The 24,651-nt window shown below is 58.4% G+C and overlaps 1 protein-coding gene across 3 annotated transcripts in view; it reads left to right on the forward strand.

The window, feature by feature from the left end:
* The window catches only part of SEMA4D (semaphorin 4D), a 93,931-nt gene that overhangs the window by 13,244 nt on the left and 56,036 nt on the right, over positions 1–24,651 (forward strand). The window contains exon 1 of one of the 3 annotated variants that reach the window (XM_035723535.1): positions 16,509–16,712. The exons of 1 other annotated variant lie outside the window; for it this stretch is intronic. In XM_035723535.1, the coding sequence (XP_035579428.1) occupies positions 16,549–16,712 (164 nt within the window). In that variant the 5' untranslated portion in view covers positions 16,509–16,548. Of the gene's footprint in view, positions 1–16,508; positions 16,713–24,651 lie in introns of those variants that run through there. One more of the 3 variants, XM_035723534.1, reaches the window with a different exon arrangement.

A 24,651-nucleotide genomic window follows, 5' to 3' on the forward strand; every position in this document is an offset into this window, starting at 1 on the left:
GCTTGGGGGTGGCCTGTCCCCACTTCCTTTCTGACTTAAAATGCAAGGGAAGGGCACGACCAACAGAGCAGCTGCAGTGGCCAGCAGAGACCTCAGGCCGTCCTGTTTCTCTCTCTCTCTCTCTCCCTCTTCCTTCCTTGGGGAGATGTTTGCTTGTTCTACAGTAACGTGCACACAGCTTGTCTTTGCTCTCCAGTGGAGGAGCCCCTCGTGTGGTGCCCAGAGCACCCTCAGCCCCGTGCCCCGAGCGCCCTGCTCCCCTGAGCTCCCCGCTCCCAGCTGGTCTCCGCAGAGGGGCCGTCGAGCTGGGTTTCCCTTCGTGCAGCCTGGCTTCTGCAGCACGCACCCCGGGTGTCCCTTGCTCCTGTGTGGTGTTGCCCACCTCCCAGCCCGCACTGTGCACCACAGTTTCTGTGCCTGCCATGCAGTTGGCTTGGTTTCCTCCCGGGCCGTTATAATGTGGCCAGTGATGGTGCACGGAAGAATGCCTAAGAGACAGCCGAGAGCTGCGTGGGGAGAAAGGCTGTGGTTGTAAATCCACCGAGATGCTGTGTCTGTCCTCCCCGTGGGGCAGGTGGCCTCGTGCCCACTTGGAGCCTGGAGCCCTGAGATGCCAAGTAAGGGGCTGATGGCCCTGTGGCCGCCATGCTGTGAGGGGGCCCGAGCCCCCGGACGGCCACACGGGCCCTGCAGCCGGCAGTCCTGGTCTCCGCGTGCTCCCTGCCAGGGCCTGGCGTGGGAGGGGACCGGCCTGCCCGTGATTGCCGCCCTTGGCCCTTGGGTCCCCCAGCCAGGGCCCCCGACTTGGAGCCAGGATGTTGGGACTCCTGACCCACGGAACCGCGAGCATGGTAAGCACATCGCCCAGAGTCTGGGGTAGTTCATTATGCCGCGTAGTGGCCGGAGAGAGGGCGGTGGCTTGGGGTGGGGCGGGTGGCCTGGGGCACGGGTGCTGAATGGAACCGCACAGTGTGGCCCCGACAGGTGCCATGAACATGACTCCCTGCGTTCGTCCCTCATGTTTCACGGTCTGCACAGCAGGGAGGCCTTCCTGCCTTCTGGTAAACTGACAGGGAAGGAAGGGTGCTCACACCTGAAGTGCGCACGCAGGTGATTCCCCAGGCTGCTGTAACAGGGCATCGTGAATGTGGTGGCTTCGAGAACAAGAATTGACACCCTCCCAGTTCCGGGGCCAGAAATCCAAAATCAAGGCATGGGCAGGACCATGCTCCCTCCAAGGACCTAGGGGAGGGTCCTTCCTGCCTCTTCCAGCGTCTGGGAGCTCCAAACATCCCTTCGCTTGTGCCCAGTCTCTGCATCCTCAGACGGCTGCCTTCTCTGTGTCTGGGTCTCTCCTCCATGTGTCTCTGGTGAGGACACTTGTCCGTAGATTCAGGGACCACGCAGATGACCCAGGATGATCTCGTCCTAACTCCATGATGTTAACCTAATTATGCAAGGACGCTTTTTCCAACTAAGGCGGCGTCCACGGGCTGTGCGACCTGCCGGAGCACACGGAAGGCCAGGGAGCCACGTGTGGGGTGGGAGGGAGGCTGGTGGCTGGGCAGGGTGGGCGCCGGGGGCTGGCAGGCCTTCACTTTCTCCAGGATGTATTTCAGAGAGGCTTTATCAGCAGGAAAATGGAAACCACGGCTGCCGTCTGCACTCGGGGGAAGTTATAGAGGTGGGAGAGCGCAGTGGAAACTCGCCGCTTGGTGAAATAATTTTTCATTGACTCAGAAGGGAAACAGGAAAGGGCCTCCTGTCTTTTCATGTGAGTTTTTATCTCTGCTGGTGGGGCCTTTTCTTTTAAGTCATGTTTCTGCAAAAATGCTTGCCGAATCTGTATTGTGAACAGGAAGTCAGATATGCTGACTAACTTTTCCATTATTTTAATGGTGTTTTTCTTATGTGGAGAATGAAGGACGAGCACACCCCCTCCTCGCACCCAGGGGTACACCGTGGACCGCTGCGTTGCTGAGCTCCAGTCCGGGCCTTTCCTCTCACACGTGTGTGCGTACAGGTGCACACACCCGGGACCACGGGTGGTTTCCCAGAGGCGTGGTCACGCCTTCTTCCCCCCAGTGCTGGGCCATGACGCCGTACGTGGCTCTGTGATGGCCCTGCGTCCCTCACCCCATGGTGGAAATTCCGGTGTTTTCCTGTCGACCGCATCCTTGACCACTTCTCTTGGTGGACGTCAGAGAGGTATATGGAGGTGTCTTCTGGGAAAGCACAGCCTGTTTGGAGGCAGTTTGCCTGTAAGTGGTTGAACAGACGCGGATGTGCTCAGCTTGGAGACCAGCGGGGGCCATTGCCTGCTTCCCGTGGCCCCTCGGGGTGGGGTTCCCCCAGGTCCAGAGCTCCTCGTGTCTGCTACTCTCAGGCAGACTTCGGCTGTGTCAGCCTGGCCCCCGCGAAGGGTGGGGCCCAGGAAAAGGACCTGGTGATGTGTGCCATTGGCCGTGTGTGTGCAGACACGTGGGCGCATGTGTGCATGTATGTTCCTGGAAAACAGTGCACAGCAGACCTCGAGGACTGCATTCCAGAAGGCCTTCGTGGATCGAGGAGCGTCTGCCTGGGGGAAGGCTTATGGAACTTGTTTTCCGTCCGCCTTAATTGTATTTTTAGCCAAATGATTAATTAAACTCACCCCCCCCCCCCCCGTTCCCCTCCACGTCTCTCGCTTGTCTGGAAAGGTAAAGCACGGGTGAGAATTCATCGAGACATCATACGTGACACAGAGTGTCTTCCTGGGAGGCAGCTGTGTGCCCTGACCCCATGCTGCACACGCTGGGTGGTGAGTCCCTGATCATTTGCACACAGGGCTTTCCCTGGATCCCTTTATGGGGCGCCGGGGGCTCACGGGATCCGCCTTCTCTCCACGGTGAGGTTCTGCTCAGAGGCAAGGGTGGCCCAGGCCAGGTGGCGGCTCAGAAGCTGTGTCCCATTGTCTCAGCGTTCTTCACAGAAGGAGAGCCGACCAGGGTGTGTGTGCGTGCACGCACACACACAGAGAAAGATGTATTTTCAAGCGTTGGCTCACATGATCAGGGTGGCTGGCAAGTCTGAAATCTGCAGGCCAGCAGGTGGAGACCCCAAATCCCCACTCCTCGGGGCTCTGTATTTTCTCTACTGAGACCTTCAACTGATTAGATGAGGCCCATGCACATTATCGAGGGTGATTGGCTTTACTCAAAGTCTCCTGATTTAAATGTTAACATCAGTCAAAAAAGCCCTTCACAGAAGTCTCTGGAATAGCTTGACCAAATGTCTGGCCACACAGTGGTTCAGCCAAGTTGATACGTAAACTTAGCCACCAGGCCGATCCACGTCCCCACATGCCTCAGCCCCGTGGCAGGATGCAGGTAACACACAAGCTTGCTTGTGGGGTGTGAGGACAAGGGGTGACTGCTCCCCGAGCAGGCAGGACTTGTGGCTTGTCCCCACACGCCATGGGGCCGGCATTGGCCTGGAGGAACGTGACATTTCGTGCGTTCTGACGGTGCTAGGAGCTCATGCAAGAGGAGCCCATACTCACTGGCCACACTGGGGCCTCCCTGGTTCTGAGCTTTGTTTCCGTGGCCTCTGGCCCCAGGTATCGGCCTTAGGGCCTCCCTGGGCGCCTCTGGGGGTGAGTCTATCAGCCTCCCCCCAGAGCAGGCCTGACTTCCGGCTTGCACTTGGAGGAGGTGTGTGTTCGCCAAAAGCCTTGGTGCTGTGCCTCCTGGTATCTCTTCGGGAAAAAGCCTTGGCTGGGGTCGAGGTCCTGCCATCTGGTCCCTGCCCTTCATGCATGGCTGAGGCTGGCCTCCTGGGCGCCTGGCATGCTCTTATCAAGCCTCTTGGCTGTCCAGTTAAGTTGCTGATAAATAATCACAGTCAGACAGAGAAAAGCAGTGTGGTATCCTGGGGCAGGCTCAGCCCACCATTTGCATGGGTTTGAAAACAACGCTCTTGGTGGAGACGTGGGGGCGAGCAGAGAGTGGCGCCCCAGCATTCCCCAAAACGATGAAGGGGTTGGTTTCTCTCTCTCGTTTCCACCAGGTGTGGTATTGGAGGTGAACAGAGGAGGAATGGATGAGTGAGCGGGCTGGTCGCAGACCTCGGAGGGGCGCAGTGGGGCAGCAGTGGGGCGGGCAGGCGTCAGGGCTATGACCGTGGGGTTGGGCGGCAGCAGTGAACATTAGTCCTCTGGGCCCAGTGCTCGACGTGCGTCTCGTGGCTTCCCTGCGGGCTGAGGCTCGCAGAGCGGCATCACCTGGTACCAAGGGCCCATAGCCTCTCCTTGCTGCTGGGCGTGCAGGGGCACGGCGTGAGCCCCACCTGCCCCAGGCCTCGGAGACGTGCCGAGAAGCCTCTCGTCTCACTGTTTTTGAGAAGCACGGCCTTTCCCAGCGGTGCAGCTACTCTGGTGCTCATGGCCGGCCTCGGTCCTTCTGCAGGACCGGCGGGGGGCTCTGCGGGCACCCTGAACCTGACCCTGCCCGCTGGGGGTGGGGTTCGAATGTACTGGTGCTGGAGGACAGGGCCCTGTGGCAACAGCAGGTGCCTGAGCAGCACAGCAGCTCCCGGCCCGCCCACAGGGTCTAATGCTCCAGCTGCTCTTCTCAGAAGTGCCTTCTGGAATTTTCCAGGGTGGCCTGGCGGGGCATCTGGGGCCTCCACAGTGGGGACCCCTAGGGGCTCCCCTGGGACAGACCTGAGACCTGGTGTCAGCCCCACGTTTCACAGTGGAAAGGTTTGGCCGGAGGAACGTGGCAAATTGAGTAGAAATGCTTTCTGTTTTCTCCTCTTTGAAGGACACCGGTCGGTCAGGAGGAGACTTGGGGAACAAGCCTGATGATTTTCCGTGCTTCCAGCCCCGTCCTCAGCCAGCATGTTCTTGGAATTGTAAAGCTTGGAAAAGCTAATGAAGTGACCATAGGCGTCAGACGCTGGGCCACGTGTTTGGAAGCTTGGGCGGTGCCAGGAAGTTTCACGGAGAGGGGCCTGAGTACCGGGAAAGGGAGAGACCGAAGCCGTTTACAGAGAATATTGCTTTGGCTCTCTTGCCCATGCATGCAAGGGAATACTGCTGGTGATTAGGATCGTGGAGACGTTCAACTTGGTTTATATTTGTATGTCCAGAGTAATCTTTGCGATGTTCTTATTTGGATTAAAATGACAGTGATTTCTTGACTCCAGAAGCAGCACGGAGTTTTAAAGGGAGGTTAATTCTCGCTGAAGTGCTTGCTGCACACGCGGCCGGGTGAATGAGTCATATTGTGTTTATCTGGGCTGTTTGTCGGTGCCAGGTGTCTACAAGCTGCGATTTGCATTTGGACGTCACTGGGGCTACATTTCTTGGCAGCCGGTGGGGTGGCGGGAGGACTGGTGCCCAGAAGCTGGTGCCCGTGCATCCACAAAGTGCTGGGGATGTTCTAGATCGGGAGCCTGGGCCCCTTCTCTCCCTGCCCCCACCCCTGGGGGCCCCTCGAGGAGGAGAGGAGGAAGAGGGTCCCCCCTTCTGCCACCAACTGATTCGCCCAGGGTCTCTGTAGCCGTCTGTCCAAACGAGGTTCTGGTTCAGGCTCTGCTCAGCCCAGGTCTGGCTAAAAGTGCAAGCTGGTTGTTCAGACCGGGGATGGGTTCTACTTGGCTTTTGGTGGCCTCTTGTGGGAAGCAAAGCATGCACGACTCTTTAAAAATCCAGAGGGCTGGACAGAGTGACTACCAGTCTCACTTTTGTTCCCGATGACACCAGGAGCAGACTGGGAGCAGACCGTGTCCCCTGCGTAAGGGGGCCCACGTGCACAGCGTGCGCAGGGAAGGTCTGGCGCGACGCAGGCCGAACCCAACAGCGGTGCGTCTTCTGGGCAAGCTGCAATGCAAGGCTTTCCCTGCTTGTTTTTGCAACTCTCTTGATGTTTTATGTTTATACATACAGGGTTTTGTAAATCTGCTTTTCTGATGGAGAATAAAGGGTTTTATTGCAAGAAAATACACATAACATAAACTTGACCGTTCTGAGCATTAACTGTACAGCTCAGTGGTATTAAGTACACCCACATCGTCATGCAGCCAACACTGCCGTCCGTCCACAGGACTTTCTCAGCTTCCCAGAGGGAACCTCTGTCCCCACTAACCACTAACCCCCCCAGTCCTCCCCAGCCCCTGCGCCCCCCCACTTCTCTATCCTGTGTGGTTGCCCCACGGGGGACCCCAAACAGATGGAATTATAAAGTATTTGTCCTTCTGTGTCTAGCTACAAATAAGTGTTTTTAAAACATTGCAATCATGGGGCGCCTGGGTGGCTCAGTCAGTTGAGCATCTGACTCTTGGTTTCAGCTCAGGTCATGACCTCGAGGTCATGGGATCAAGCCCCGTGTCGGGCTCCGTGCTCAGTGGAAGCCTACTTGATGTTCTCTCTCTCTCCCTCTGCCCCTCCCCACCCCTCTCTCTTCCTCTCTAAAAAAAAACAAAAAAACATTTCTATCCAGTTTGTACGCAGGCATACCTCATTTTACTGTGCTACCCTTTATTGCGCTTTTTACAAACAGAGGGTTTGTGGTGTGCGTTGAGCACGCCGATCATCGTCATTGTTCCAACAGCATTTGCTGACCTCGGGTCTCTGTGTCACATTTTGGTCATTCTCTCAGTATTTCAGCCCTCTTCCTTATTATGGTATTTGTTACATGATCTGTGATCGGTGCTTACGCCTCACGGAACGCTCAGATGGTGGTTAGCAGGTTTTAGCTGTAAGGTATTTGTAATTAAGGTCTGTGTGTTTTGTTTAAGACAAAATGCTATTTATTTTACACTCAGTAGACGGCAATATAGTGTAGACACATAACTTTTACACGTGCTGGGAAAGCTACAAGATCCCTCTGACTCGCTCTGTTGAGATGCCGCTTCTTTGTGGTGGTCTGGAGCCCAACAGGCAACCCTCCGCGGTACGCCTACGGTCCTCTTTATCTTTTTTTTTTTTAAAGACTTTATTTGACAGAGAGAGACACAGGGAGAGAGGGAACACGAGCAGGGGGAGTGGGAGAGGGAGAAGCAGGCTTCCCGCTGAGCAGGGAGCCCGATGCGGGGCTCGATCCCAGGGCCCTGGGATCATGAGCTGAGCCGAAGGCAGACGCTTAACGACTGAGCCACCCAGGCGCCCCTTTTTTTTTTATATCTTAATAGTGAAAATGACCTTTGGTGTACAGTTCTGTTATGAATTTTAGTACTTGTGTAGATTTGCGTACGCATCACCACAGTCAGGACACGGGACAGTCCCATCCCCACCAGACCCGTCCCATACTCTCCCTTTGTCTTCACTCATAACCAGCCACGGCTGCTGGTCTTCTCGGTCCCTGAGCTCACCTTCCAGGAATGTCTAACAAGCGGCGTCGTGCGGTGGGTAGCCTTCCGTGCTGGCTCCTTGCACTCGGCATTGTGCCGGCGAGGCCGTGTGGTGGCCGGCCTATCTCTTTGGGAAGTAGCCTTCCATCCTAGGCTTGAACAGAGTTTCCAGAACCATCTGTGTGTGGGCTCTCTTGTGAACTCACGGCTCTGTCTCCTCGGTATGAACACCCAGGAGCGGGTGGCTAGGTCATAGTGCAAGTGCATGTTTATTTTATCAGAAAGCCCCAGAATGTCTCCTGGAGTGGCTGCGGCATCTCACATCACAAGGGCATAGTTGTTCAGTACACAGACCCAGCCACTGTCCCAGTGGCTCCGCATCCTCACGCACAGTTGGTGCCATTAGCTGTGGCTTTTTCAGCCACCCTGATATGTGGATGGCATGTCTCATTGTGGCTTTCACTTGCACCTCGCAGGCCTTGTGACGTTGACCACCTTCCCACGTGCATATCTGCCATCTGTACGTCCACTTTGGCCACGTGTCTGTTCAGGTCTTGTGCTCATATTTTAACTGGGTTGTGTGTTTTCTTCCTGTCGAGTTCTGAGAGTTTTTCACAATGTTCTTAATCCACATTCCTTGTCAGACTCATGACTTGCAAATATTTTCTCTGTAGTTTGTCTTTTAATTCTTGTGACAGGACCTTTTTCAGGGCATAACATTCCCATTTTGACCAAGTTCCATTATCAATTTACTGTCGTTAGAGCACGTGGAAACGGCTCGTTTTGTGTCACTGACCTTGTGTCCTGTGACTTTGTCAAACTCTCTTGTTAGTTCCGAGGGGCTTTTTTTTTTTTTAAGAAGTTCCTTAGGTTTTTCAACGTAGGCGATATGTTGTCTCTGAAAGGAACTTTTTATTTCTTCCTTACTAATCTGAATGCATTTTATATATTTCTCTTGCTTTTTCACAAGCCAGGCGTCCAGCACAGAGTTGGATAGGACCTGTCCCTGACTTAGGGGAAGGCGTTCAGTCCCCCAGCCCGCGGTGCCTTAATGGCTGTGGGTTTGCCCGTACACGCCCTTTGCCAGGGTGTGGGAGGCCCTCTCTTTGCAGAGAGATTTTGTCCTGAGTGAATACGGGATTAAATCAGATGCTTTTCCTACATGAGTTGATACCCTCATGTGTTTTTCCTTCCGTGGATGGCCAATTTGCTGTACTACATTTACTGATTTTCACGTTACGGAACCAGCCTTGCGTTCAGGGATAAACTCCACCTTTATGTATACCACCGGATTCCATTTACCGGTATTTTCATGAGGATTTTGGGTCTGCGTTCATGAGGGATATTGGTCTGCAACCTTTCTGTGCTGTTTTTACTGGTTTTTGTTATCAGAGTAATGCTGGCTTCTTTGAGGCTGGGAAACACTTTTTTTTTCCTCTTCTGTTTTCTGGAAGAGATTGCATAAGATTGCTCTGATTTCTTAAATGTTTGGTAGAATGTGCCAGTAAACGCATCTGGGTCTGGAGGTATGTTTTTCAGAGGGTTTTAAACTATGAGTTCACATTCTTTGGTACTTAGGGTATTGTTCAGGTTGTCCGTTTCATCGTGGGTGAGTTTTGGCAGTCTGCGGTTGTTGAGAAATTGGGGCATCCCTCCGTGTCGTTGGCTGGACGTGCACAGAGGTTTCATACTTGTGTGTGTCTCTGGGGTCTGCAGGGATCACACCTCTTTCTCCAGATCCTGGGAACGTATCGGATCTTGTGTTTCAAATGCCACCTCTGGGACGGGGTATCGTGATCACCGAAGGCATTGGCCTGTCTCCCTAAGCGGGATTCCCTGGGTTCTCAGCGTATCCCTAGGGGGCAGCCTTTGGTGCCCAAGGGCGGAAAGCTGATCCTCATGCCCCAGTGACCTGCATGTCTCCGTGTGTTTGCAGAAGTGCCAGGTTGCCTCCAGGGAGCGGTTTCGCACGGGGAGAGTCTCTGGACAGGGTGGGGGAGATTCTGCCCTGCCCTGGTTTCTGATGCTCAAGGGGGCCGATCTGGGTGCTGTGTCTGCACTGATGATGAATACCCACCCGTTCAGCTACTTGAATCAAGCCACAAGCAGGGTTGCCTTTTGAATCCAGAATAAGTCCACATGGAGCTACCAGTATTTTCAGAGGCTAAAGTAGAGATTGCTTGGTTGGTGTTTACGTGACAGGACCAGGAACACCAGATATTTGCCAACCTGTCCTCACACATGCGCCATGTAGAGAATGCCAATGTAGACGTTCCTCGAATGACAAAGCCTGTGGATGTTGGTTGCTGTCTTAGTCCGTTCTCACTGCTGGAACAAAGCATCACAGACCGGTGGCTTCTAAAGGACACACGCTGTTTGTCACGGCTCTGGAGGTGGGAAGCCCGAGACCAGGGTGCCGGCTGTGCCAGGCCCGGGACCACTGCCGCGCCACAGACTTCTCACTGGGTCTTCATGTAGAGGAGGGGGCGGGGGCGCCTGGGGTCTCTAGAAGGGCACTAGTCCATTCACTGGGGCCCCACCCGCCGGGCCCAGTCACCTCCCAAAAGCCCCAGGCTCCTAACACCATCACATGGGGGGAAGCATCTATCCTGGAGTTCAGGGGGACACAGACATACAAACTGCAGACACTGATCTTGTAGCTTCTTCCTACATGAGGGAAGAGGTCAGAGCTGTTTAGGAATTCTTAAAGCAAGATTAATTGTGTTCCATTTAATTAAAAGATCTGTTTCACTCGGGGCTTTGGAATAGGGGAGGGATTTATGAGCAATAGAAGGACAGAGGGCTTTTGCAAACGCAGAAAGACCTGTTACGCAGACGTGCTGTCTGTGTGGGCCCTGGTGCAGATCTGGGGTACGCAATTTCCTGCATGATTTTGAGGCATTGGGGGGACCAGGCCCGGCTTGGGGGACCGCCCTGGCCGCTCAGTGTGGCCGCTGTTTGACTCACCGGCCTCTGGCAGCTCAGCTGCAGACTGTGTGCGCAGCGTGGCTGGTGGGGAGTTCCAGGCGGGGTCCCTCCAGGCTCAGGGACAGCGCAGGCCTTGGGGGGCTGTGCAGGGTGTGGGGTATGCACTCTGCGCTCATATCCTTGCAGCAGCTGATAAGACGTGAAGCCTCTCTGGGTGTGATTTCCGGCCCTGTTATAAAGGTAGCACGTGCTTCCTGTAGGAAGTGCAGAAAGGAGGGAATTAGGGTCAGCCCCTGCACCGAGAGAGTGAGGGTGTGCGTTCCTTTAGCGCCCACAGCCCTGCTGTCTTGGGGGCTGGATCGTAGGCCCTGAATGCCTGCGTGCTGCCTTGAGGGGCCCCCACACGGGAGCTCAGGGTCATCTGCCAATGCTGAGGTCTCAGGATGCGGGACTGGGAGGGCGTGAAGGGGCATGGGGGGCACACTCTCCCAGGGAGGGGCTCCTGTGTCTGCGTCCACGTGTGGCCACCAGGACGGAGGCAGGTGAGGGGCACAGGTGGGGGTCCCCTCAGGAGAGGAATGCCTGCCTCTCTTTGTGGAGATTCTGTGCAGTGGATTAATAATTCAGTTTCTTCCCATGAGGTTGGTGACATTTTAGTCTTGTGTTCTGATTGCTTGTAAGAGTGACAGACCCTGTTCAGGTCATGCTTTCCGGAGCTCATGGCTTAGAGTCTCTTGGTGGTACCGTGACGATGAGAGGGCTGGGGGCCGTGGAGGTGGGGCCCCATCCTTGCAGAGGGCTGCAGACATTGATGTGGAGTCCACATTCATCCGCATCATCCTGAAACCCCACAAAGAGTGCTGTGGCCTGGCCATCACCCCCTCAGCTTCCCATGAGGACAGAACTCATGGGAGCACGCCGGCCATCAGGCTTGCTGGCAAGCTGTGCATGAGGACTGTGGGGGGACCCATTCCCTGGGTATTGATCAGCACACGCTGACCGCAGTGACAGGTGCCCTCTGGCTGAGCCTGAGGAGTTACGGCATGCAGGGACCGGCTTGGGCCATTCCCGAGCATGTCCGCGTGCAGAGGAAGCAACGTGCCCTCTCCACCTGACTCTGTGTGTGTTCTGGACAGAAGGGACCTCTCTCGTCCCTGGACGGCCTCTCTGAACGGGAGAACTGTCCGTGTTGTCATGTGGTCTGGAGTATTAGCATGTCTGGACAGGTGCGTGGGTGCACCTGGATGAACAGGGGGTCATAGGGGCGCGGGGACCTGGAGGAATGCGTGCGGCTTCCTAGAACAGAGGGTTTACTCACACGAGGGGAGGCCTTCCCTCTGCCATTCGGGGTTCTTGCAGCCCTGGAGAGAACTCTAGATTGGCAGAAAGAAAAGGCATTTCTAGAGGTGAGTTGGTGTCATGGTTCCTTACTTTCAAGGCTGCGTGAGCTCCTACCTGAAAACCATCACCATGTTTTTTCATTTGAGGAAGGGAGGATCTTTTCTTTTGTTCACACATTTAACATTTTATGGGTCAGGTCCCCAGGTGCGTGCCCCAGGCAGCTGCTGGAGGGCTGCCTCCCGGCTCCTTCTGCCCCCCACGCCCCTCCCCACCTCATTCTGCACCATCACCTGGCCCGGGACCCCTTTCCTCCTGGCTCTCAAAGCCCGCCCCTCCCGGCTTCCCACCTGGGACGTGGGAATGAGCAGCCTTGGAGAGGAGCGTTGGAGCCCCTGGCGTTTGTCCAGTTTCGTACGCTGAACGTCATGGATCGCCGCGCGGACAGCCCTGCTCGGCAGGGCTGCGTCTGTCTGCCGGCCGCACCGTTGACTTCATCCCACGGGAGAGCCATGTTGTGTCTATTGGAGATTCCTTCCAGTATCCTTTCCTCCACGTTTTATGGCGCTGAAATCACGTAACAGAATTGACCACGTGACGGTGAACAGTCCGGTGGCATTTAGGGTATTCACAGTGTGGTGCAACCTCCAGCTGCGTCTGGTTCCAGGACATCCCGTCACCCCAGGGAAGCCCCGTCCCCATTAGGCGGTCACCCCCATGCCGGTCTCTGACTTCTCCTTTGAGGGCGCTGTAACACCTCATTGGTTCCTCATGAGGAATGAGTGAAAAAAGTTTTAACATGTCATTTCGTAAACAACCTTTTAACAACCATCCTGTGCTTGGCTGAGCCACAGTTTCCAGTGGGCCCCGGGCCCTCTGCGGCCTACCCTCCGTGGGACACGGGGGCTGAGCATCATCTCATGGGGGGGGCAGGGCGAGCTCCCCACGTGGACTTTCCCAGTCTGTCTCTTGGGTGGAAGCGAGTCATCCTGGCCGGCGGCCTGCCCCCCTCCCCCGTCAGGGCCCGCTGGTTCATTTTCACATGCCCAGTGCCGTGTGGAGCATGTGAGAAGTGTATAGCTGTGGACGGGGCTCCATGCCAAGAACAGAAATATATCTCAAAAAGCCAGAAATCCCATACTGTTTGGAGTCCACAGGCATGCACTGTTGTTGTGAGCGTCTGCTGAGCAGAGCAGGACCTTGGCCACCATGGTGGTGGCCGGGCCTGTCCCCAGGAGGCTGTGGACCCCCTGCACCCCCGCTCCCCACATTAGACTGAAAAATGAAGTGTGGTTTTGTCTGAAGCCTCCACTCTGTGGAGGTTGAACCTGCAAGTGGCCTGAGTCACGGGCAGTCTGACTCATGAGCCTGCACCCCAGCGGGACCAGCAGGTTTGAAGTGTGTCATTGTGACCCCGGCTTTTCCTGCTCCTGTAGCTGCATGGGGACAGACCTGCCCCAGCTCCCCAAAACCAGCAGCACCAAACGGGGAGTGGTGACTTTGAGCAGAAAGAGAAAGCCCCCCCTCCCTGGGTGGCCCCACTGGATGGGCTTAACGTTCTGGAGGACGAGGCCTGTCTGTGAGGAGGGCGGGGGTCTGTGTGACCTTCGGCAGGTGCCGAATGCAGGTGCCCCTGTGGACGGCGTGGGCAGCCTTCAATGCAAGCTGCTGTGGGCTTGTCGCGTCCGCTCTGCAGCCTGCTCTCTGGGGGCATGATCGTTCCATCAGGTGTAATGTATCCCATTACCTTATAGAGAATTCGTGTTGTAAAGAGAGCAGGGCTCATATCATGTAAGTGTGCCACGAGGAAAGCTGTCCCCACGTTGTGTCGTGGCTGCTCTCACTGCCATAAGGGGAGAGTGTGGGGGACCACTCCCCAGCTTTGCGGGTGTCCCTGGCGTCGATACCGCACAGCCAGGCACCCTCGTTTCTGCACCGTACCCGAGTTCTGGAGTGGAGGTTGTGAGCCGTCCCGTCGTCTGTACTGGCGAGAAGCTGAGTGTCCAGAACCTGCCGCGTGGCGGCGCTCGTCCCGGGCTCCGCAGAGACGGTCAGCTGGAGCGCTCTCCACATCTGGAGTGGCAGTTGGGTTTCGTCCACGACTGACAGATTCCCGTCCGAACCAAACCAAGTTCAGTCAGCTGCTGGGAGAGGCGGGTGGCTGAAACTCACCCCACCCCGCTTAAATCCAACCGTGAATCCGCTGGCTGTTGCACAAACACCTCAGCCCAGGGCTGCCCCGGACTCTGGGGTTAGGGACGCGGAGGACCCCGCGGTTTCCATGCACGCGCCATGCTCCGGGGTCCGTGCACTTTGTACAGGTTTGTCTTGACGGCTTTCCTCGTGTGTGGACACGTCTCAGGCGGGGTAGTGGGTGTCACCATGGCCCGCTTGCTTCGTGGACGAGGTACGGCTGCCCGATCCCGAAGGACAGTCCCAAAGTTCGCTGCTGTCTGGTCGTTAATGTCCCCTCACTGACTTAATCCTCTCTCTGGGGACGCTGTTAGTGTTATGCTCTTGAGGGTCTGCTGGGACGGGCACTTGGGCTGTGAATACCCCGTTTCCCGTCCTTACCCGTGGCCCAGGGTGCTCTCCCTCCCGGGTCAGGAAACCCCCACTGGCGTCACCTTTCATGTCACAAGTAGTCTGCCTGCAAAAGGAAAATTAAAAGGGAATGCATAGGAAGATTCAAAAATCTATTCTAGAGCGCTTGTTCAAGTAGAAAAACAACTCATTTAAGAGGTCAGCTTTTCGGGTGTGAAGTGCTTCGGAGGAAACTTTGCACCAGTGGGTTCTTTGTGGAGACAGAGCAGATGTGTTCTTCCATCACCCCTGTGGCCCATCCATCATGATGAGGGTCCAGGGGACATGGCCTGAACCCAGAAGGGCCTCTGCAAGGAGCTGGCCGTGGATCGCATGTCCTGCCAGTGACAGAAGGGACCAGTCCGGCTGGGAGGCTCAGATGGCCGGGGTGCTGGGGTGTCCACAGGCTGGCGGGTGGGCCTCCCTGGAGCCTGGGGCAGGAGCTGCTGAGAGGGTCCCCGTGGCTTCCCAGGACAGGGTTCACGTCTGTCTGCAGCGGATATAATTTTCTAACTCACCCGTGATTTTTCTTTGAGATCCAAACTCATGTACAGCCGGGACGTGCTGATGGGAGGCCTTCCGTGCGAAAAGTGAACTACCCCCCTACCCGAGCACCTTTGTTGTCTCGGGGCCACCTGGTCGTTAAAAATCCCATAGTCTTGCCGAGCTGTGGCGCGTGCCGCCTGGCTGCCTGGGGGGCCCTGGGCCGTGCCGTGGGATGCCATCCTTGGGACAGGTGGCGGGGCGCCCTCCATGGGACGAGCCGTGTCCTGCAGAGCAGAGCGTGGCACTACGGTAGATGTGCTTCAGCAGCGCTGAAAAGGTGGTTATGTTCTCCAGTGTCAGGCGTCCCAGGAGGGCCTATGTGGCCCTCCAGCTACCGGTCCAGGAGGCCGTCACCGGCACAGTGGCCCAGGACCACCCCTGAGGCAGCCAGGGTCCTGTGGCACTGATCTGATGGTGAGTGGTCTGGACTTTTTAGTCTCTGGAGACCACGTGAGGGACTGAAGTTTCAAACTCGTTAATGTAAATGCGCACAACGAACTTCACTCCTAACGCCAGTCCAGGCACGGTTATCAGCCCGAAAGGACAACCCCAGGCCTCCGATGCAGGCTGTCTGACAGGGAGGACAGGCTTCTGGTGAGAGATGTGTGTGCAGCTCTGTGTGCATCCTGCTGAGGACGGGGCTCCCCGGAGCCAGGACTGTGGTGGGCAGAGGGCTGCCGTGCAGGACCTCCAACCAAAATATCCGCCCAGCCCTGACCCTGTCGGGTCCATTTGTGGTGACCAGAAGCTGCCACACCTTCAGCCACAGCTGGTCCTGCACTGGCTCCTGCAGCAGAGCCACACGTGGACAATGCCACTCACTCATGCTTCACACCCCAGGGGCGCACAGCGGGCCACGGGCGGCTGGTCAGCCGTGGGCGTGGATGCACTGCGGACTGAAAAGACCCAGGTTCAGAGGGGCCTGTAGACAATCCCATGTGTGATTCTCATGGGTACTTGTGATTGTGCTTTGGATTTGTATTGGATTTGTATAGCATCTGTAATGACACGTGTGGCCTGAATGCATGGCTCGCCTGGCATTTCTGTTGGAAGCAGGGATCTGACTGCTGCTGTGAGTTCCCACGTCAGTCAGGTGGGCCCGACTAGTGACGGGTCCGTGGGGCTTCGGGAACACTGTGAGACCCGCCGTACGTGGCCTGCTCCCGTGTTTCTGCAGCATTGACTAGTCGGTGGCCAGCGCTCATCAGAGGCTCAGCGCTCAGATTGCATCTCTCCGGCCCAGGGACCCAGCACTCGGCTTTGTGTGTGCGCTTGGTCCCTGCAAGCCCTCCGGCTCCCCATCCAAGCCTCCATGTCCCTGTTTTCTGTGGATAAAGGAGCATGCCATGTGCCAGCCGCCTGCCTGGTCTGCCACTTGCAGGTGTATCCTGCACTCGCTGGTTGGCCAGCTGCCTGCTCAGCAGTGATGGGTTCGGGAAACGCAGGCTGCATTCTGGCGGGAGGGGGACCACCGGGTAACCCTGTCCTGCCCCCGGGCATGGCGTGGCTTTGGCCACCGGGGTCCTACTGACGGGGGCTGCCGCGGGGGCTGCTGTGGGGCCAAGCCAGAGTCCCGGGAAGAAACTCACAGGCCTGTCCACATCTGGCTGGGCTATTTATAGCACACAAAGGCCCGTTTTTCTCTGACGGAGCAGGCATGTGGCAGGGCTGTCATGCACACGGTGAAGCCAGTGAACAGAGCCTTTCATTACATGGCTCGCCAGTGCATCTGACACATTCTCCTCCACGTGCCCCAGCCTTGGGGGCTCACATCTGCCCTGCTGCCGGCGAGCAGTCCCATGCACTGGGCACGGTGTTGGGATGGCATGGCTGGCCCAGGGCGGCAAGCCCCAGCTCCCCCATCCCCAGGGGATGCCGGGCCCCTGCAGACCCCATCTCTGCCCTGGACTCCCGTGCTGGGCACCAGGGCCTCCACGTGGAGAAAGCACGCTGGTGTTGGGGAGGACGGAGCGTAAGCGGGATCAGTAAGTTGCTCGGGAGCAGTGACATGGTCCTGGGAGCACAGGAGGGAAATCTGGTGGAGAGGGGTCACCGGGAGGGAGGGCCTCGCTGAGAAGGGTGGCTGGGGAAGGGAAGACAGGGCGGTGCCTGGGTGTGGGGAGGCTTTCTCCAGGCGGAGGGGATAGCAGCTGCAGAGGCCCTGAGGCAGGACTGTGCGTCCTGTGTTCAGGGTACCTGGGGGGCCTGGGGATGCTTAGATGGGAGCCCTGGAGCCCAGGGTTTGGATAGGCCTACAGGCCTCTGGGGGAACGGAGCATAGCAGGGTGCAGGGTGTCCCCGCAGGAGTCTGTGAGGAGGTCTGGAGCGGGTTGCTAGCACAGGCCGGGGTGCAGCAGCTGGGGCTGGGGGTTGGCCCGACTGGGCCTTCATTTGGAGCAGAGTTGAGGGGACTTGCTGACAGGTTCAATCTGGGGTGAGTGGGGGTCAAGGATGCCGCAGGGTCGGGCTGAGCAACTGGAAAGATGGAGGGTCCTGTATGAGCCCAGCCCTCCAGGAGGCAGGGAGGCAGGCCTGGGGACAGGTGAAGTTTCAAGGGGAGGATGGGCTGGGGCCCCAAGCCTGGGGAGATGTCTGTGGACCAGCCGAGGGGTCTCTCAGCAGGTGGCTGCTTGCCTGGGAAAGAGCCTCGTTTGTTCGTCTGTCAGTGAAGCAGACTGTGCGGGACTCCAGATGGGCGGTCCAAGGGGAGCCTCCATCACCATGGGAGGGACAAGGGCAGTGTTGCAGGAAGGTGGCGAGGGCTGTTGGCAGGTGCTTGTGCAGGGAGGAGAGGGTGTGGCTGCTCTGGGGTACAAGCCCTAGGCTGCACCCCTGCGGAGCTCTGAGTGCTGAGGCATCTGGAGGTGGGGCTGGGGTGTGGGCGAGGCAGAGCCCACCGTGGGGAGCCTGGGGTGGTGGTAGTACTCTGCACAGCCTGTGTGGTTTGGGAGCAAGAGTGGCTTTAGGAAGGAGGCTCTTCCCTCCTCCCGGGCAAACCTTCTACACCAACACTCCTCATGCCTGGGAGCGTCTCTTGGGAAAGCCCTAACTACCTACCAGGGTCGTGGATGGCCCCACCTCTGAGCCCAGGGGGGACGCTTATTTGTGCAGGCATGCAGTGGCCAATGTTTGCCCTCTGCCTCACCATAAACCGAGGCCGGGGTGCATTCGTTACAGAGAGGAGACAGTGCATCTTGTCTTCCTGGCCAAATTTGGAGGAGGGGCGATTCCCGAATGGCCAGGCTTCCCTTACGAGCTTGGACCAGCGCCCACTTGGAGCCACACCCCCCAGGCTGTGGGATTGGTCCTGTGGTCCCTTGTAGGAAGCTGAGGAGTGGCCCCGAACAGGTCAGGCTCAGTCCCTGGAAATTTGCTGCCTTGTCCAGAAACAGTCTGTGCCCATGGGATTCAGTTAAGGATGTTGACGTGTGAGGTGACCCTGGGTTACCTGAAGGACCCTAAAGGCCACCACAGTGACCTTCCGAGACGGAGGCGTAGGGGTCAGGGTGTTGGAAGACAACAGAAGGTGACTTGAAGATAGAGGTTAGAGTTAGATGTGCACCGTGGCTGGTTTTAGGTGGCAGCTCGGTGGGCCACCGGCCCCCAGATACCTGGTCCAGCACGATTCTGGGCGTGTCTGTGAAGGTGTTTCTGGATGAGATTCTCATTCGAATCAGAGGACCGAGTAAAGCAGACTGTCCTGCTGGGTGACGGTGGGCCTCATCCAATCAGTGGAGGGTCTGACTGACGCCGAAAGGCAGAGTAAGGGAGAATTCCCGCTCTGCCAGGCCGTGTTGAGCTGGGTCATGGTCTTATCCCGCTTTCAGATCTGGGCTGGAGCTGAGACTTGCACCATCCTCTCTCCTGGGTCTCCAGCTTGCCCCTTGCATATATCAGGGCTTACCAGCCTGCAGGATTGCAGGATCTGATTTATTATAATAAATCTCTTTATATGGGTACATCCTATTGATTCTGTGCCCCCTGGGGACCCTGCCTAATGCTGTAGCTACAAATTAAGGGATACCGGCAGCCACCAGAAGCTGGACGAGGCAGGGAAGGGTCCTGCCCCAGAGCCTCCGGAGGGGACATGGCCCTGCTGACGCGGTCATTTCAGCCCGGTGAAACCGATTTTAGACATGCGGCCTCCAGAACTGAGAGAGAATAGATCTCTGTTGTTCTAAGCCACCCAGTCTGTGGTCATTTGTTAGAGCTGCCGCAGGAAAAGAACACACAGCCAATATAAACAGAGTTGCCCTAAATACCGTAGCCACATGCACGGGGCTGCTATTCAGTGCGTGGATTTCAGGGAGGGGTCGTGCTGGGTCAGGGCATGGGTCTCTTTGTTCTGTCGAGCGTGCAGACCAGTTTGCGAGACGATCCAACAGTGGGTCTCTCCCCCGCGAGGACGTGCGCCTACCCTGATTGCAGCGTGCTTTCTCAGCAGTGGGCACAGAGGGCTTCCCGACCCCATCCATCTGGAAGGGACAGTGCTGCAGGACGCGCATCCCCCTGCGTGCTGGTGAGTTAGGATCTTTGCACACAGGGGCAGAAGCTCTTCCGAATGTGAATCGTCCATTGTGTTTTCTAGGGGTGTTCCTCCCTCCCCCATCAGTAGCGGCTGTTTGCTATGGGCACGGATGATTCTCTCCTGCCTTGAAGATGATGCCTCCCCCGTTCCGTTGTCTGCTGCTCACTTGGTCCGTGTGTCATTTGGCTTCAGGATTAGGTCATTTTGTAGCTGAATGTGTCTCTCTGTCTTTTTTGACTTCTGCTACCAGCAGCTGTCAGGAAGATCACACAGGTTGTCCCTTGGTTGCCTGGTGGGGGTTCTCTCCTTTCGTGTTCTTGGACCCAGCTCGAGCACATCTAGGATGTATTTGCGTAATGTGAAATAAAATTTTTGAGGGCGGGGGAGTCCGATTTTGTTTCCTTCCAGTGCACCAGCACTAGTAACTGAATAATCCCCCTTTGACTGGGAAATTGACCTTCCAGTCTGCAGGGTGTCCTGGGCTCACGTGCGCCCTTCCCTTTGGGGGTTCTCACTCCCATCCCACCGGCCTGTGTGCCTTTGACGCACCAATGTCTCATTGGTAGCAGCTGTGTGGTGTTTTCCACGGCTGGTGCAGGGGCGTCCCACCCCGCGCTGTGCTCTGTGACACCAAGAGACATTACGGCAGTGATCCTGTGCGTGCACATAGGACCGCGTGTGCATGTTGGCATGTTCTCATGGCCTCTGGGCAGAGGACAATGTGGGTGGACACAGGGTAGCTGCACTGCTAGGGTAGAAGGGAGGATGGTATGGTGTAGTTGGGAGGGAGAGCCAGGCAGAAAGGGCACAAGACAGTCACGTTGTGTAAAGTTACCCCTTAGTGCACGTAGAGTTTTAAAAGCTTCTAAAATAAGTGAAGTAGTAGTAACTGAGGAATAAAGTACTAAACAGACAAGGTTATCACGGGGGAATGACAAGAGAGCACATCCCCCTGGCTTCGCCATCGTGTCGGGGACATACCATGGCATGGGTTTCCTGTGGGCATAGGTGCTCTTACTTTGTGCATGGTGGGGTGTGTGTGTGCACGGTGGGGGTCTGTGTGTGCATGGTGAGGAGGTGCATCTGCATGGTAGGGTGTGTGTGTGTACACGGTGGGGGGGTGTGCACGGTGGGGGCATGTGTGTGCACAGCGGGGTCTGTGTGTGCATGGTGAGGAGGTGCATCTGCATGGTAGGGGGTGTGTGTGTGCACGGTGGGGGGGTGCATCTGCATGGTAGGGGGTGTGCGTGTGCACGGTGGGGGGGTGCATGTGCATGGTGGGGTGTGTGTGTGTGTGCACGGCGGGGTGTGTGTGTGTGCACAGCGAGGAGGTGCATCTGCATGGTAGAAGTGTGTGTGTACACGGTGGGGGCATTGTGTGCACAGCGGGGTGTGTGTGTGTGCACAATGAGGAGGTGCATCTGCATGGTGGGGGTATGCGTGTGCACGGTGGGGGCATGTGTGTGCACAGCGGGGGGTGTGTGTGTGTGCACAGCAAGGAGGTGCATCTGCATGGTAGGGATGTGCGTGTACACGGTGGGGGTATGCGTGTGCACGGTGGGCGGGTGTGTGTGCACAGCGGGGTGTGTGTGTGTGCACAGCGAGGAGGTGCATCTGCATGGTAGGGATGTGCGTGTACACGGTGGGGGGCTGCGTGTGCACGGTGGGGGCATGTGTGTGCATGGCAGGGGTGCGTGTGCGCGTGTGGTGTGTGCAAATGCTGTTATAGCCAGGTACCACGTGTCTGACTTCGGCTACCAGAAACTCACCCCCAGGCACTGACTCAGGCCCTCTGAGCAACAGTGCTCTGTGTCCCCAAATGCCTTCTGTGTCCCGCAGACATCCTTCGTATTCTCCAAACACTGTCTGTGCCTGGGCTCCCGCTGTGCTGCCCAAGCTGCCATGGCCCCACCCGTGCCGGGAGCCTGGTGAGGTCAGGGCCCTCGCTCACCCTCTCGTGACCCTGGCCCTGCCAACACAGCAGCTGGAGGTGTGCCTAGGGCTTCATGCACTGCACCCCACACGGGATTGACAACTCGCAGACTCACATGAGGAAGCCGGCCTCAGCAGGGGTGGGGCTGGGTGGGTGGAGGCCCTGCAGGCCCAGCCTGTCTGCCCCATACAGGTCCTCCTTTGGTAGCGGCTGGTGGCCCAGCCTGCTTCCCAGCAGGCAGGCATGGGCGGGTGGGGTCCAGGGTACACATTGCAAGACAGGCTCATCTCTTTCCCAAATACTGGCGTGACTGGAGTCTCCATAGGCACAGACTGCGGTGTGTCTGCTCCAAGGTCAGTGGGAGGTGACCTGGGAGCTTCCCTGTGGGAGAAAGATGGGAGCTGGCCCTGTGGGCAGGGCGGGGAGGACAGAGTGCAGGCCCCCTGGGGAGGAGGGGAGGATGGGGAGCAGGCCCCCTGGGGAGGAGGGGAGGAAGCCAAGGGCCAGAGGCTGTGGCTAGAGGGAAGAAGGACACCTCACTGTGCTCCCGGTGCCCCAGCCTGGCCTGTGGCGGTTTGCACATCCATAAGCTAAAAGGTGTGAGCATGTGCAGATAAACAGAGCAGTGTGTCTGTGGAAAAGAGATACATTTAAACACAGACGGGGCTCCCTGGAAGGATTCCCCCCATATCCACTCCTCCCCATGCTCTGGGGTGATGGTCCCCAGCCTCTGCCGGGCAGGTGGAGCCTGAGTTAAGGAGGGTTTAGTGCAGGCCCAGGAGGGAGGCTGGGAGAACTGGTGTGAAGTCTGAGATGAGAATGGGCTCAGCCATCAGTGAGGACAGGAAGCAGCTCGGAACACTGGGGGGGCCTTGGGGGCCGGGCACTGGGGACCCACCAACCTTGAGGGGAAACCCCGAGGCCTGAGGGGATCGGTGCCCTCTCCTCCTGCCTCTGGGCTCCCTTGCCCCCTTCTCAGGCCAGGACCCTGATGCAGCTTGGCCCCACGCTGTGCAGGCCAGGGTCCCCCTTGGTATCAGCACCCCAGCCATGTCCCTCTTGCGGCTGTGCCCCTCGTGTGCTGGGTTGTCTCACCTCCGGGTCTGCGGGTTCTCTGCCGGCGGATCCCATGTTCCCCCGACTGGATGATGACCCACCCCCCACACAGACCCCGGGGGGGCACCCCCGCGATGGCCCGCCCCCCACGCACACCCCCGGGGAGCACCCCCACGATGGCCCGCCCCCCACACAGACCCCCGGGGAGCACCCCCACGATGGCCCGCCCCCCACACAGACCCCTGGGGAGCACCCCCGCGATGGCCCGCCCCCCACGCAGACCCCTGGGGAGCACCCCCGCGATGACCCGCCCCCCCACGCAGACCCCCGGGGAGCACCCCCGCGATGGCCCGCCCCCCCACGCAGACCCCCGGGGAGCACCCCCGCGATGGCCCGCCCCCCACGCAGACCCCCGGGGAGCACCCCTGCGATGGCCCGCCCCCCACGCAGACCCCCGGGGAGCACCCCCGCGATGGCCCGCCCCCCACGCAGACCCCCGGGGAGCACCCCCGCGATGGCCCGCCCCCACGCACACCCCCGGGGAGCACCCCCACGATGGCCCGCCCCCCACACAGACCCCCGGGGAGCACCCCCGCGATGGCCCGCCCCCCACGCACACCCCCGGGGAGCACCCCCGCGATGGCCCGCCCCCCACGCAGACCCCCGGGGAGCACCCCCGCGATGACCCGCCCCCCCACGCAGACCCCTGGGGAGCACCCCCGCGATGGCCCGCCCCCCCACGCAGACCCCCGGGGAGCACCCCCACGATGGCCCGCCCCCCACGCAGACCCCCGGGGAGCACCCCCGCGATGGCCCGCCCCCCACGCAGACCCCCGGGGAGCACCCCCGCGATGGCCCGCCCCCCACGCAGACCCCCGGGGAGGACCCCCGCGATGGCCCGCCCCCACGCACACCCCCGGGGAGCACCCCCACGATGGCCCGCCCCCCACACAGACCCCCGGGGAGCACCCCCGCGATGGCCCGCCCCCCACGCAGACCCCCGGGGAGCACCCCCGCGATGGCCCGCCCCCCACGCAGACCCCCGGGGAGCACCCCCGCGATGACCCGCCCCCCCACGCAGACCCCTGGGGAGCACCCCCGCGATGGCCCGCCCCCCCACGCAGACCCCCGGGGAGCACCCCCACGATGGCCCGCCCCCCACGCAGACCCCCGGGGAGCACCCCCGCGATGGCCCGCCCCCCACGCAGACCCCCGGGGAGCACCCCCGCGATGGCCCGCCCCCCACGCAGACCCCCGGGGAGGACCCCCGGGGAGCACCCCCGCGATGGCCCGCCCCCCACGCAGACCCCCGGGGAGCACCCCCGAGATGGCCCGGCCCCCCACGCACACCCCCGGGGAGCACCCCCGCGATGGCCCGCCCCCACGCACACCCCCGGGGAGCACCCCCGCGATGGCCCGCCCCCCACGCACACCCCCAGGGAGCACTCCCACGTTGGCCTGTCCATTGAGGCCTCATTTTTTCTGAGAGATCAGGGGCACTTTACCTGGAAGGGCCTGGGCTGTGTTTGAAGGGTGTGGAGCGGGGCTTGCGTGCCTGATGTGTGGAAGGTGCCCGGGCAAGGACGGGGTCAGCACGGCTGAGAATGGCAGTCGTGCTGCCCGGGCTTTGTGCAGGCGAGGGGTCTGCAGGAGAGAAGCCCATGTCCTGGGTTGGGCCACACGATGTGGGTCAGGTTCAGAGAGAGGGTGATGTCTGGACCGTTCCTGGTGAAAATGAGACAGGCTGCTCTGTGTCCCTCGGTGCTTCTCGGCACCCTCACTGGTTTGTGAGCTTTGAAGCCATGACCAAGGCCAGATCCCAGTGGCAGAATCATATCGGGTGTGTCCTCGGGCTGAGTAGGTTGAATGAATGCTTAAAACTGGTACCAAGATGTGGTGAATTTGAACGTGAGTTCGTTGGTTTTCATTTCACATAAATTTGTGCAGTGGGGTCTTTGCTACCTTTTTTGTAAAGGAAAGTACAGTACCTGTCAATAGGCTTTTAGGAGTAGACACGTTTGCTTTTCATGGACCCCTGGGTGGACTCTGGGGCCTGGGGTCCGGCCGGGCTGTGGTGATCCCAAGCGGTGGCTGTGGAGGTCACGCTGAATAAAGAGCACCTCTGCATCGGAAGTGGGATCGAATTCCAAAGATACCATTCTTTAAACAGACAGCTCATTACTGCAAATCTGTGAAAATATCCTAAAATTGCAGAGCATATTGCAGACTTGAGAAAAGTCTCTAGAAACGTAAATTGTATACAATTCCAGTCAAAGAGTATAGAGAATACTTGAGTTCACTGCCTCAAAGTAGCTTTGAAGCCAGAAACACTCGGTGCCTCTCACGAATGACCGAATACAGTGTTTTTGTGACACCGGCGTCACCCTGCTGCTGTCCGCCCGTGACC

This window comes from Zalophus californianus, chromosome 13 (assembly GCF_009762305.2).
Source record: "Zalophus californianus isolate mZalCal1 chromosome 13, mZalCal1.pri.v2, whole genome shotgun sequence".
NCBI lineage: Eukaryota > Metazoa > Chordata > Mammalia > Carnivora > Otariidae > Zalophus > Zalophus californianus.